We start from the raw sequence: 12,726 nt of genomic DNA, 5'->3' as shown, positions 1-12,726 counted from the left end.
TGGGATTTGTTCTTCCCAGCTTCTAACATAGCTTTGGTAATGTATTAATTCTATGATGTCAAATGATGTGTCTATTTCATGTTGTAATGCTCATACTTACTGGAGTGTGTTATTATGCAGATTGTGATGACTATAAGATATATCCTCCTGTGTGTTGTGTGATAATAAAAGTGGAGGTTTTGACAGTGCAAGAATATTGCAGTTGTATTCTTTTAGTGCGGGGTGAAAGCTATGATGTGCCAGGGCAGGTGTTCATTTGGTAGATGGTCTTTCACATGCATAGAATAAGTAATGGTATAAATGTTGATTAAAAGGTACCTGCACAACTACATGATGATTGTGTGCGTGTATATGACTTGCTTTTAGTTATTGCACCCAGCATCTCTATTACAATGTCTTTGCTAAAAAAAATCCCAATACATGTAAATTAATTGGTTTACATGAAAGTTATAGCGTTTACAAATGAGTGTATATATACTGCCTTTGGTGCCCCCTAGTATGGGCAAAGTTACAGGTTTGCTTTAGCTTTAGAAAAACCTTTACCATGTGTGATTTTGTTTCTATCCACAGACAAACAAATGTATGCTGCTATTGGTTAATTACTGATGTTGCTGCCAGCATTCTATTGTGAAGTTAAATACAGTTAAATACAATTGTATACCTACTGTCACCTTTTAGCAATAACACAAACAGAAAAAAGAATAAATAATGCTAACATAGAATAGAGCTTAAAGAACTATACATTATCCTTACTGGGCAGAAAGTTTTGTTTGATTTATGCAGCTTTGGCAGTCCATGTGATATATAAAGAGGCTGCCAGGCTATATTCCACCAAACACTAGGTGTTCTAATGCTGAAAAACATGGGGAAAGTAAGAATTTTCCATTCTTATTATTTGTTTTGTTAAAATTGATCACTATTATTTGTAGTTTTTGTATAATACATCCTGGCGTTAGGTATATATCAGATGGTGGTATACTTTAAGTATCATTACAGCTCTGCAATGCTAAGCATGGCTGTACTTGCTGTATTTTATTTATATGATTTTTTATGTAATATACTTATGTGTAACCTTTGTTTTTTTTTCAATTTCAGATAATCTTCTATGAGGATAGTGACTTCCAAGGTCGTTCCTATGAATGTAACGGTGACCAAAGTGACTTACAGTCTTTTTTCAGTAGGTGTAATTCAGCTCGAGTGTTAAATGGTTGCTGGGTAATTTATGAGCGTCCAGGTTACTCAGGTTTTCAGTATTACCTTAAACGTGGAGACTACCCAGACTATCAAAACTGGATGGGATATAATGATTCCATTAAGTCCTGCCGCATAATTCCTCAGGTAAGGTATAAAAATAGTCATTCATGTTTTTGTGAAAAGTTGGCTGATTGATGCAATCAGAATTGGGTGACCCATGGTTTCAGATGAACATCTTAACTAATGGTGTACCATTAGAAATTAAAAAAAGGAATCTCTGCCTTTCCTGAAGTGTACCATGCTTTGCAGACAATTGATCATTTTTTATGCCTTATAGTCAAAGTACTTTATGATATATCCACCATTGTCCTGCATTTTTACAGGTATAAAAACCCAAACAAATTTGTTGCGCATTATGTGATTTATTTAAAAAGGCACTGCTAACAAGAATGATGTTGTTCAAAGTCCAGTAACTTTTACCAAGTGTATGAAATATCATCTTTCTATTATAAGACTTAGATAACTTAAAGTGATTCCAAAGACTTATTTTTTTTAAATAACAAACATGCCTATACTTACCTGCTCTGTGTAGTGGTTTTGCACAGAGCAGCCTGGATCCTCCTCTTCCCAGGTCCCCCCGCGGGTGCTCCTGACCCCCACCTCCTGTCAGGTACCCCACAGCAAGCAGCTTGCTATGGGGGGTACCCGCTGCTCTGTGTGTCCATTCACAGATGGAGCTGCAGCTTGGCAACACCCCCTCTCTCTTCTCATTGTCTCACTGGCTGTGATTGACAGCAATGAGAGTCAATGGCTCCCACTTCTGTCTCAGCCAATGAGGAGAGGGAGTCCCAGGATAGCTGAGACTCCAGTGCACATTGCTACATCGAGAGGGGGCTTAGGTGAGTATTAGGTGGGGCGCTGCACAGAGAAGGTTTTTTTACCTTCATGCATAGAATGCATGAAGGTAAAAAATCTTGAGTCTTTACAACCACTTTAAACTTCATTGCTTGCTATAGGTCACAGCAGTTTAAATAATGTCTTTTTGTTTCTACTGCTTTAAGAGTAGCATATAAAAAAGGATCTTTGTATTGATTTATGTTTATTCCAAGCATGTTGAACATTCCTGCTAGTTTGAGGCCATGCTAGTGTTCTTAATCTTAGAAAAGACTGATCCCGTGAACCTTATTCACACTGTTTATGTATGTTAAGTTTTCAATCTGGTCACCAACATATCACAGTCTCTTCTGATATGTTGTTCGCCTCAGACCCTTCACCATTTTTGTAGCCTGTCGCTGTCAGTCTCCATATTACTTGTAACAAGGAACGCCTAGTTTACAGTCGTGGTTGGGGTTTGGGGGGGTTGCTAGAAATAAGTGGTTGGGATGCACTTTTACCAAACCCCTTCAAAGGCAGCCATATGGAGATATACAAACATACAGTTGTGTTCAAAATAATAGCAGTCAGACATCACTTACCTGATCAATCACTGTTTTTGGTAGAAATGATATTTCTACATGGCAAATAATTTACTAGCAGGTGTAGTAGAGTAATAGAAATCCAACAGACCAAACAGTCATGCCATGCATGCTGATGATTCTGTGTAATTGAATCACTAATTGAAAGGGGATGTTCAAAATAATAGCAGTGTGGAGTTCTATTAGTGAGGTCATTCACTGTTTGAAAAACAGGTGGCAATTATTGCACTTATTTAAGGAAGGAAGGCAGCAACTGTTGTACATGCTGGTTACAGTGCATTTCTCTCTGAAATCCTGAGGAAAATGGGTCGTTTCAGACATTGTTCAGAAGAACCTTGATTAAAAAGTTGATTGGAAAGGGGAAAACATATAAAGAAGTGCAAAAAATGATAGGCTGCTCAGCTAAAATGATCGCAAATGCTTTAAAATGGCAACCAAAACCTGAAAGACGTGGAAGAAAGCGAAAAACTACCATTCGAATGGATAGAAGAATAGCCAAAATGGCAAGGACTCAGCCAACAATCAGCCCCAGGAAGATCAAAGAAGGTCTAAAGTTACCTGTGAGTACTGTTACAATTAGAAGACACCTATGTGAAGCCAAGCTATCTGCAAGAAGCCCCCGAAAAGTCCCACTGTTGAAAAAAAGACATGTGCTGAAGAAGTTACAATTTGCCAAAGAGCACATTGACTGGCCTAAAGAGAAATGGTGCAACATTTTGTGGACTGATGAAAGTAAGATTGTTCTTTTTGGGTCTTGTGGCTGGAGACAGTCTGTCAGACGACCCCCAAACACTGATTTAGAGCCACAGTACACTGTGAAGACAGTGAGGCATGGTTGTGCAAGCATCATGATATGGGGATGTTTCTCATACTACGGTGTTGGGCCTATTTATCACATACCAGGGATCATGGATCAGTTTGAATACATCAGAATACTTGAAGAGGTCATGCTGCCTTATGCTGAAGAGGAAATGCCCTTGAAATGGGTGTTCCAACAAGACAACGACCCCAAACACACCAGTAAACATGCAACATCTTGGTTCCAGACCAACAAGATTGACGTTATGGAGTGGCCAGCCCAATCCCCGGATCTTAGTCCAATAGAAAACTTGTGGGGTGACATCAAAAATGCAGTTTCTGAGGCAAAACCAAGAAATAGAGAAGAACTGTGGAATGTAGTCCAATCATCCTGGGCTGGAATACCTGTTCACAGGTGCCAGAAGTTGGTTGACTCCATGCAACACAGATGTACATCAGTTCTCAGAAACAGTGCTTATACAACTAAATATTAATTAAGTGATTCAAAGGAAAGCAAAATCTTCAAACATTTTTCAGTTTATATAGTGAATGTTTCAGTTTGTAAAGAATACAAACACTGCAATTTTTTTGAACAGTCTAATATTCACTTTTCTTCAATTTTTTTAGAGGAACACAAATTTTATATATTTTTCTTCATGTTTTGATTTGGAATAGAATGTGTAGTGTTCCCAATGCATTTGTGTGTATGGAAATAAAAGCTATTAGAAGGATTTTGAGCTTTATTCACTTTTTTCAAGACACTGCTATTATTTTGAACACAACTGTATGCCAAAGACATGATGCTTTGTATACTGGTGAGACAAAGATTACCCCCCTGTAGCATTTAGTGGGCAGTACTGCTTGCTGAACATAACCCATGCATGTGAAGGGGGATGTGCCACAAATGTCCTGCAACTGTGTTCAATGCATATGTGGTTGTGACACAGTGGTGTGGGCTTTTGTGGGTTAAAACTGAAGGCAAAGAGGAGACATATTGCCTCCTCACTGCCTATTAAATGACTTCTGAAAAACAATCCATTGCAGATCACTCTACAGATGGGTAGTGCAAGTGTAAATAAGATCTAATTTGTAATTGTGAGTTTTTTTTAGGACTGCTAGCTATGTCTTACTGTCTGCTGCAGCAGCTCCACTAGTCTCTAGTACTAGCAAAGCTGTACAATTCAGTAATTAAGAGGTTGAAAGGACATGTTGATTTGTCACTTTAAAATGTGAAGAGTTTAAAGTATGTTCCCAAACAAATTTAACGTATTGCGTGAGTTTCATTTACATGCGATTCAATTAACCCAAAGTTTGCATTCACACCAGAGCAGAGTGTATTCCTGGTGAATTTTAAAGCACTTTTTCTGGTGTTTAAATTTTGGGCCATATTTCAGCTATTTTACAGGCATTTTTACATGCATATCCATCTTCAGCAGATTGTTTTCTGGACTGGACATGGGGAGTAGAGAAGTTCAATAAGAGGAGAGGAATGCTTCAGGTGTACAAATGTGCCACAACATGCATAAATACAAATATCACATATTTTAAGGTGCTCCCAATGCAGTCTTTGAGACAAAAAAATGCCTGAATATGCTCAAAAAAATGTTCATGTCCTTTTTTGCACCTAGGGAGATTAAACATACAAGTGTGAACAGGGACAAGTATAAAGAATGAGACTTTGTGAGTGTAAAGCATAGTTAGGTGCGAATGGGGGCTCCAGCCAGATGATCATAGGTAATTAAAGCGGAGTTCCACTCAAAAGTGGAAGTTTTGCTTATTTGCCTCCCCCCCTCCACTGCCTTATTTGGGGGGGAGGGGGGGGGGCGGATACCTGTTCTTGACAGGTACCCACTCCCACTTCTGGCTCAGTTCGCTGCAGCAAAGTGAGATGGAAGTTCTGCCCCCTCCTTCCTCCTGCAGTCTCCTGGGAACCTTCACAGGTCCCAGAAGACTGCCAGACCAATGAGAAATGTGCAGCGCGACTCGTGCATGTGCAGTGGGCACCCAGCTGTGAAGCCGCAAGCTGTCACAGCCTGGTGCCCACAGTTTATGTAGCTGCTGACTTTTAATAAACACAAAACTGATTGGAACTCCGCTTTAATACTATGTAAATTGAGAAAACTGAAAATAATTATTGATAGCTAGTTTAGTCATAAGGACTGCTCAAGAACTGTTTTTTTCATTATGAGTCACTATTTATGTTTCACATTAGCTAATTTTATGGCCAGCTGTTACATTTAGAAAAATAATGGGATCTAATTAGTATTAATATATAATGTAATTTTATTTTTCCATTTCAGTATGGTGGTTCTTACAGAATCAGGTTGCATGAAAAAGATGACTTTCAAGGAGAGATGATGGAGTTTAGTGAAGATTGTCCTCACGTTTTTGAAAAATTCCACCACCATGATATTCATTCTTGCAAGGTACTTGATGGATACTGGATATTCTATGAGCAACCTAACTACAGAGGACGCCAGTATTACCTGAGACCTGGAGATTATAAAAGATTCAATGACTGGGGTGGATTAAATGGGAGAGTGAGTTCTTTCCGTCGTGTAATAAATTTCCTTTAAGTGAATGTGTAAATAAAAATAAATAAAATAACCAGTGACATGCTCTAGACTATTATTTTTATCTATAGATGAACTCCAGGCAAAAAACAATATTGGCACATCAACTAGAATCCAGTAACGTACCTTTCACTGGTCGCTGCTACTTTGTCCAAAATGTTTTATGAATAGAGGCACTGCAGAGCAAGTAACTTGCTGTGATCACTGTACTCCGTTTTCAATGGCTGACGTTCAGCACTTACATCACTGTCAGGGGGTGCATCAATCTAGCAGTTTTCAGGAACAAAGAAGCAGCCACAACTGGGACACAAAATAAGAGGTACTCGGTTGGTACCTAGTTAATGCCCCAATATTGTTTTTGACTGGAGCTCAGCTTTTATTAAAGTTTCAAAATTGAAAGTATAATTAGTTGAATAAGATAACATATTATTAACATAATATAACTAGTTCTCTTTTGCTGAACAGTACATTGCATCACATTATGCTAACGTACCCTGTTCATGAATGTTTAATTTTTTCCTAATGAGCGAAAAATGGAGTTTTAAAGTCTAAGTGCAGCCAAAAACACAATCAGCACAAGGGACATATCTCACCGTTAGTATGATGTGTCCCTTGTGTTAATTCTTCTTTTAGTATTATTCCAGTCACTCCTGCAACCCCTCCTGGCTACCATAATTTTTCAGTACAGCTAAGAGGTTGTCAGAAACTCTCATCAAGAAAGCTTGACTCTGCCCACCCTTTCCTGCCTGATTCTTCATTCATAGAATCCGCTTTACAGTTTCTATGAATGACACAGGATCTATAAATGGAGGAATGGTGGATGGTTGATAGCTCCCCCCATTCAGAGAGGGTTACTTTAATTTGAACGTCAGTTTCTTAATGGCACCAGGTCTTACACAAAAAGAGATTTACTGTATACCTTCAGTAAATTTCCCTAGTCATGCTCAGCCTGTGTACAATGCCATGTTCTGTCTGCTCTGTCAATGGGCAGGTGCATATGACAACACTGAGAAAACAAAGTGTAGCACTATAAAATAAAGTTAAATAACAGTTACAACAATGCTACAATAAAGTGCATAAAAAAATACCATAAACCACGTGTCACTAACAATATGTGAAAAATTTATGATTAGAAAATAGAAATGGTGTAAAGTTCATCAAAAAAAGTCCCACAGTGAATATAATTCCAAACAACGTGATATATACTGTATATATACAAATATATGTATATATATAAATATATTAATAGTAAATCAGGCCTGAGCATGTAGGCCCTTTACAAGATAATTTTGAGCTGGCTGCTTTGGACAAAGAGAAGGCAAATTTGTTAAATACCTTCTTCTGAGCTGTGTATACTGCTGTGTATACGAAAGGAAAATGGGGAGCTCAAGTCCAGACAAAATAACAATGAATAAAGCACCTAGACCAAATGGCTTACATCCATGGGTCCTCAAAGAGTTGAGTTCTGTTATTTCTAAGCCACTGTTTCACAAGAATTCTTTCATCAATCGAAAGGAAAAAGATAAAATCCACCAGACACCACTGAATGTACAATGGAATGGTCAAAAGTGCTTGTCAAACAGCCCACACCAGAATGTCATCTGGATGTCACTGAATCTCTGAACTTGCTCCTATACCTCACACTCCATAAGAGGATCATGTAGCCAGAGAAGGAAGAGAAACCCTCTCAAAGTGCAGTAAAAACCAGCTTCTGATTTATAAATGGTTAAAAACACTCACATAAAATAAAAGACACATAGGCTATACTTCATAGATTACATGTCAGAGCGGTCCTACACTCATGTACAGTGAAGGCCCACATCCGGGTTTCGATGTGCGTGATGTCATCATCTCTGATAGCCTCTGACACATTTTGTCATCACAGATGTTATCACAGAGTGGCTAATTGTGATGACGAAATGCATTGGGGTGCTAACAGAGATAACGCCATCACGCACATCGAAACCCGTAAGTGGGCCATCTATTTAGTCTTTCAGGAATCCGCTTTATTAAATTCTCAAGTATCTTCATGACTATTGAAGTTAAAAAAACCAGTCTGTAGTTACTTGGTAAAGACTTTAATCCCTTTTTAAATATAGGCACCACATTGGCCTTATGTAAATCCAGCGGTACTATGCCAGTCATTAAAGAGTCTAAAAATGAGAAACAGGGGCTTAGAAATAACAGAGCTCAACTCTTTGAGGACCTAGGGATGTAAGCCATTTGGTCTAGGTGCTTTATTTATTGTTATTTTGTCTGGACTTGAGCTTCCCATTTTCCGTTTGTATACACAGCGCAGAAGAAGGTATTTAACAAATTTGGCTTCTCTTTGTCCTCAGTAACCCACTCAAAATTATCTGTAAAGGGCCTACATGCTCAGGCCTGACCTCTTTACTATTAATATATTTGAAGAATGTTTTGTGGTTTATCCTACTCACTTTTGAAACCTGGCCTTGGGGCCTGTATGAACTGTAACAGAAAATTGACTTGTAATTAGATTTATACATTTTCTCTATTTTACTGCATCAGCATCATCACACTTTCCATTGACAAGGTCCTTTTCACACCCACTTTGAAATTACTTCTCACATTGAGACAGTCACCACCACTTTTTCATTTACCCTGCATAGCTGGGAATATTAATAGCCCTGTCTTGTTAAGAATGAAGCCAAGATTCAGCAAAACCAAGTAAATCATAGTTTTCTTTATGCATCAAAGTTTCCAGCTCTCCTATTTTACTTGGACAACTTCAGGAATTGGTGAACAAACACTTCAATTCATTGTCACATTTTTCACTTGTGTTTTGGATTTTTTTAGCAGTATGAACAGAACTATAATTGCCAGTGGTTGTTTGTAACATGGGAAACTCCCTATCACCAGCCATAACCCTCCCTCCATCTTTTCCCACCTTGTTCATTTCCCCCTTTTCCTTGCCTTTCAGGCTGCATTCTCTGAAAATTGTCTGAGATGGATTTTTGGGGAAACACCACACTTTTCTCCTTGTTTTTTTTTTTGGGCCCCCCTAAAATGTCTGACAGGGGGAGCCAACATACAGGGGCCCCATTACTTTTAAAGGGGGCTTCCAGATTTAAACTATTTGTAGAATCCCACAACCACTGGGCAAGAATTGTGGAGAAGAGGTCCTTGTCCTCATCACATGGGGACAAAGTGCTTTGCTAGGAGGGGGCACTGGCAAAGTCCCTTTCCCATGTTGATGACATGTAGTCTGGTATGATTCAGAAGGGAGAAAAAGGCTTGCCCCCTCCCTTTTCCTAGCCAGCCAGGCTGCATGCTCAGATAAGAGTCTGGTATGAATTTTGAGGGGACCATGCATTTTTCTTCTTTTTGTTTCGGACACCCCTTAAAATGTACTTGAAAGAGGGAGACGGGCTACTTATTTTTAGGAGGGAATTTCAGATTCTGTTAGACTGTTAAGCCCCCACCCACAGTGGTCCCCCCTGGCAAGGTACATTTTACATGTTGAACACATGTAGCCTTGTGTGCTTTAGAAAGGAGCCTTAAGCTCCCCCCCCCCCCATCCTGGCCTCCCAGTAATGTTGGGAAGAATGTTCAAGTCAAACATAAGTTCAACTCGAACGCTGGCCATTTGTGTGTTCGGCGAACACACAAACGGTAAAGGCATTTGGCAGGCTGTTTGCCCACCGTGCCCCACAATGTACACTGCCCCGACAGTGCATTGTGATTGGCTAAAGCAATGCACCTGACCACAGGTCAGGTGCAATGCTTTGGCCAATCACAGCACATGATTACATAAGCCCCATCCCCTTGTGACGTCATCACAGTATTTAAGAAATATCATCCCGGCTTAGCTGTCAGATGGCAAGAGCCAGCGTCGAGAGTGGAGTGGTTTTTTAAAATTATTTTGGGTCGGTGGTGGCAGTGGGCATCATGACTGATGTTAAATATACATCAGGGGACTTTTTTATTTTTGTTTTTAATAAAGGACTTGTCAAACACTGTCTTTTGTCATTTTTTACTACATTTTTTTTGTGAATGATTAACAGTACCATGTATCCCATACTCATTCACATGGGGATGCCGGGATCTGGGGGCCCCCTTGTTCAAGGGGACTTCCAGATTCCGATAAGCCCCCTGCCCACAGACCTCCACAACCACCAGCCACAGTTGTGGGGAAGAGGCCCTTGTCCCCATCAACATGGGGACAAGGTGCTTTGGGGGGAAGTCCCCCTGCCCCAAAGCACCCCCCATGTTGAAGGCATGTGGCCTGGTATGGTCCAGGAGTGGGGGCACTTGCTCATCCCCTCCTTTCCCTGACCTACCAGGATGCATTCTCAGATAAGGGTCTGGTATGGATTTTGGGGGGACCCCCACGCCATTTTTAAAAAAAAATCTTGTCATGGGGTTTCCCTTCAAAATCCATACCAGCCCTGAAGGGCTTGGTATGAATGGGAGGAGGACCCCACATCTTTTTTTAAAAATGTTTTAATTGTTGGGCAATGCAGGCAATTCTTTTTATATTCAGCTGTCAGCAGGGAATCCCGCTCACAGCTAAAACATGGAAGAATGTTTTCACTACTAATGCGGTATTTTAGTAGCTGTGCGGTATCTTACTGCATACTCAGATGCAGTAAGATTCTGCTTAGTGAATTGTCCCCTCTGTTTGAAGTTCACGGTCAAACTTTTGTTATGTTTGAATGTTCGACCACAAACAGAACAGGGGGGGGTTTGGTTCATCACTACCTCCCAGCATACATACTTGGATAAGGTTTTGGTATGGAGTTTATTTATTTATTTGTTTGTTTTGTGTGGCTTTCCACTTGACATCCATACCAGACTTAAAGATCTAGTATGAATTTTGAACGGCACTGAATGGGCTGGGCGGTGCAGGACAGGGATGAGTCACTGGTTGTGAGGATGACTGTCTACTCCCTAAAAACCAAGCAATCACATTTAGTAGTGATAGTAACACTGCTTCTAAATGTATTACTTCCTTTTTCAGAAAAAAGGCTCAGCTAAATACCCAGCTAGTTCAGCCATTTGGAGAACTTCTGAACAAGTGAAAATTTGTCTGAACATGGGTTTGAATTGAACCAGAAGCTTGTCCCTAGTGAAGACTGACCATTTTTTCCTAAGGGCCATCAATACTAAAGAACTTTCAATTAACAACCAATATGAATACATTCTACATAAAGTACAATGGTATATACAAATCCCAAACTTTTTTTTTCTTTTTCATTTTGGTAAGCATATGGAATGGTTGAAACTCCTGACATTTTTTGCCACTTCTGTCTTATTGGGGGGATTTCTCCTCTCCTTCCTGTACTATAGCTCATTTCCATTTTCATTTCTCCTCTTCTTCCTGCACTATATAGTAAACAACAGGAAATGAGAGGAAATATATTCAAAGCTTCAAGTCGATTTGCAAAGTTTAATTCACAGGAGGTTCAGCTATTTCAGTCAGCATAGCTAACTTGGTGAACATAGCCTTGAACCCTATTGAAAATCTATAGGCACTAAATCTTGTAATTTTTTTTCTGCCCTTCTTGAAGGCTAATTTGCAAGCTTTTAATAATGGCTTGCTACCCAGAGGCTGTATAGGTACGGCCTCGGCAGCAAGTGGTTATACCAGGATCATGGCTGCTGCTGCTTCTGCCACTGTTTTCTTCAGCTGGTGATCAGTAAAAGTGAGCAATTTTAGAGCCACCTGATCACTTTTACAGTGCCTTGAAGGGGCCCCCTCCTGTCGCTGCCCGCCGCTGTTTCTGGGTCATTCCACCTGGGAGTCTGAAATTACGGTGAGCAGTTGAGGCAGCTGCTCAAAGAGGAGTTGGAGGAACATCCATTCTCTGTGATACATTAAGCTGACAGCAACAATAGTTTGTCACTTCCAGTTTCCGGGCTGTGTTTCCCCAGACATTACAGCCAGGAAAGCATCTAATCAAACACAATCTATGTTTGTTCGGATGCTCTGAAGGGCAGGGGAGACATTGGGGGTCTAATAGATCCCTGATGTCTCCATAAAGAGTACCTGTCACTGTCCAAAGCTGTTCACCCCTTGTGATAGCAATAAAGTTAATTGTGAAAAAAAGGTGTCAAAAAAATTAAATTAAATAAATATAAATAATTACAAAAAATGTAAAAACACCCCCCTCCTCCTCAAATGTGCATGTAGGTCTGCCATAACTGGTGAGTGCACTAAACATGTGATGTATTGCTGCAAGTTGGAGTGATCGCAATAATTCTAGAGCCATAGCTAAATTTAAATAAATAAGCTATGCAGTAAAGGCGTTTAAAGCATCGCCTATGGACAGTTGTAGGTACTGTTGATTGTCAGCATTTCACAAGCTTACACAATATGTTTGGTGTCTATTTACTTGATGCAACATCATCTTTTATAGTTTACCAAAAATTGGGTACGATATTGTGTTTGTGTGCACTAAAATTTGTTTGTGTTTTTTGACCTGAAAATTTGAATTTGAGAAATGGCTGCACAAATATTGTATGACATTAAAATTGCTATTTTGACTTCCGGTTCCGGTGCCGGATGCTGTGATACGCGGGTCCCGCGGCTCCCGGGATCCCGGCTATATAAAGCCCGCTGATAGCCTCGGGGACCCCGCCTTTCAGTCCTCGGGTGTCCCCCACCCTCTGGCAGTGGCCCCGGCATGGAGCGGTACCTTTTGCCGGCGCAGTCCAGTCACGAG

The 12,726-nt window shown here is 40.1% G+C and overlaps 1 protein-coding gene across 1 annotated transcript; it reads left to right on the top strand.

Moving 5' to 3' along the window:
* The first annotated feature begins 804 nt into the window (after positions 1-804).
* On the top strand, positions 805-6,074 carry LOC149473817 (gamma-crystallin 2-like). The gene is made up of 3 exons (XM_089671491.1): positions 805-871; positions 1,096-1,338; positions 5,768-6,074. The coding sequence occupies exons 1-3, from the start codon at positions 851-853 to the stop codon at positions 6,041-6,043; spliced, it is 540 nt and encodes a 179-aa protein (XP_089527617.1). The 5' UTR covers positions 805-850; the 3' UTR covers positions 6,044-6,074.
* The last annotated feature ends 6,652 nt before the right edge of the window (positions 6,075-12,726 follow it).

The sequence above is a fragment of the Staurois parvus genome, unplaced genomic scaffold, assembly GCF_062004578.1.
Source record: "Staurois parvus isolate SC_StPar_1 unplaced genomic scaffold, SC_StPar_1.0 ptg000011l, whole genome shotgun sequence".
NCBI lineage: Eukaryota > Metazoa > Chordata > Amphibia > Anura > Ranidae > Staurois > Staurois parvus.
This window is presented reverse-complemented; position numbering and strand designations above follow the sequence as displayed.

What these genes read in the sequence shown, in the direction of transcription:
- LOC149473817 (XM_089671491.1), top strand. Translation starts at nt 851, where the DNA reads ATGCTGAAAAACATGGGGAAA. An exon ending in TGCTGAAAAACATGGGGAAA is followed by an intron (nt 872 to 1,095) that starts GTAAGAATTTTC and finishes TTTCAATTTCAG; the next exon opens with ATAATCTTCTATGAGGATAG. An exon ending in CCTGCCGCATAATTCCTCAG is followed by an intron (nt 1,339 to 5,767) that starts GTAAGGTATAAA and finishes TTTCCATTTCAG; the next exon opens with TATGGTGGTTCTTACAGAAT.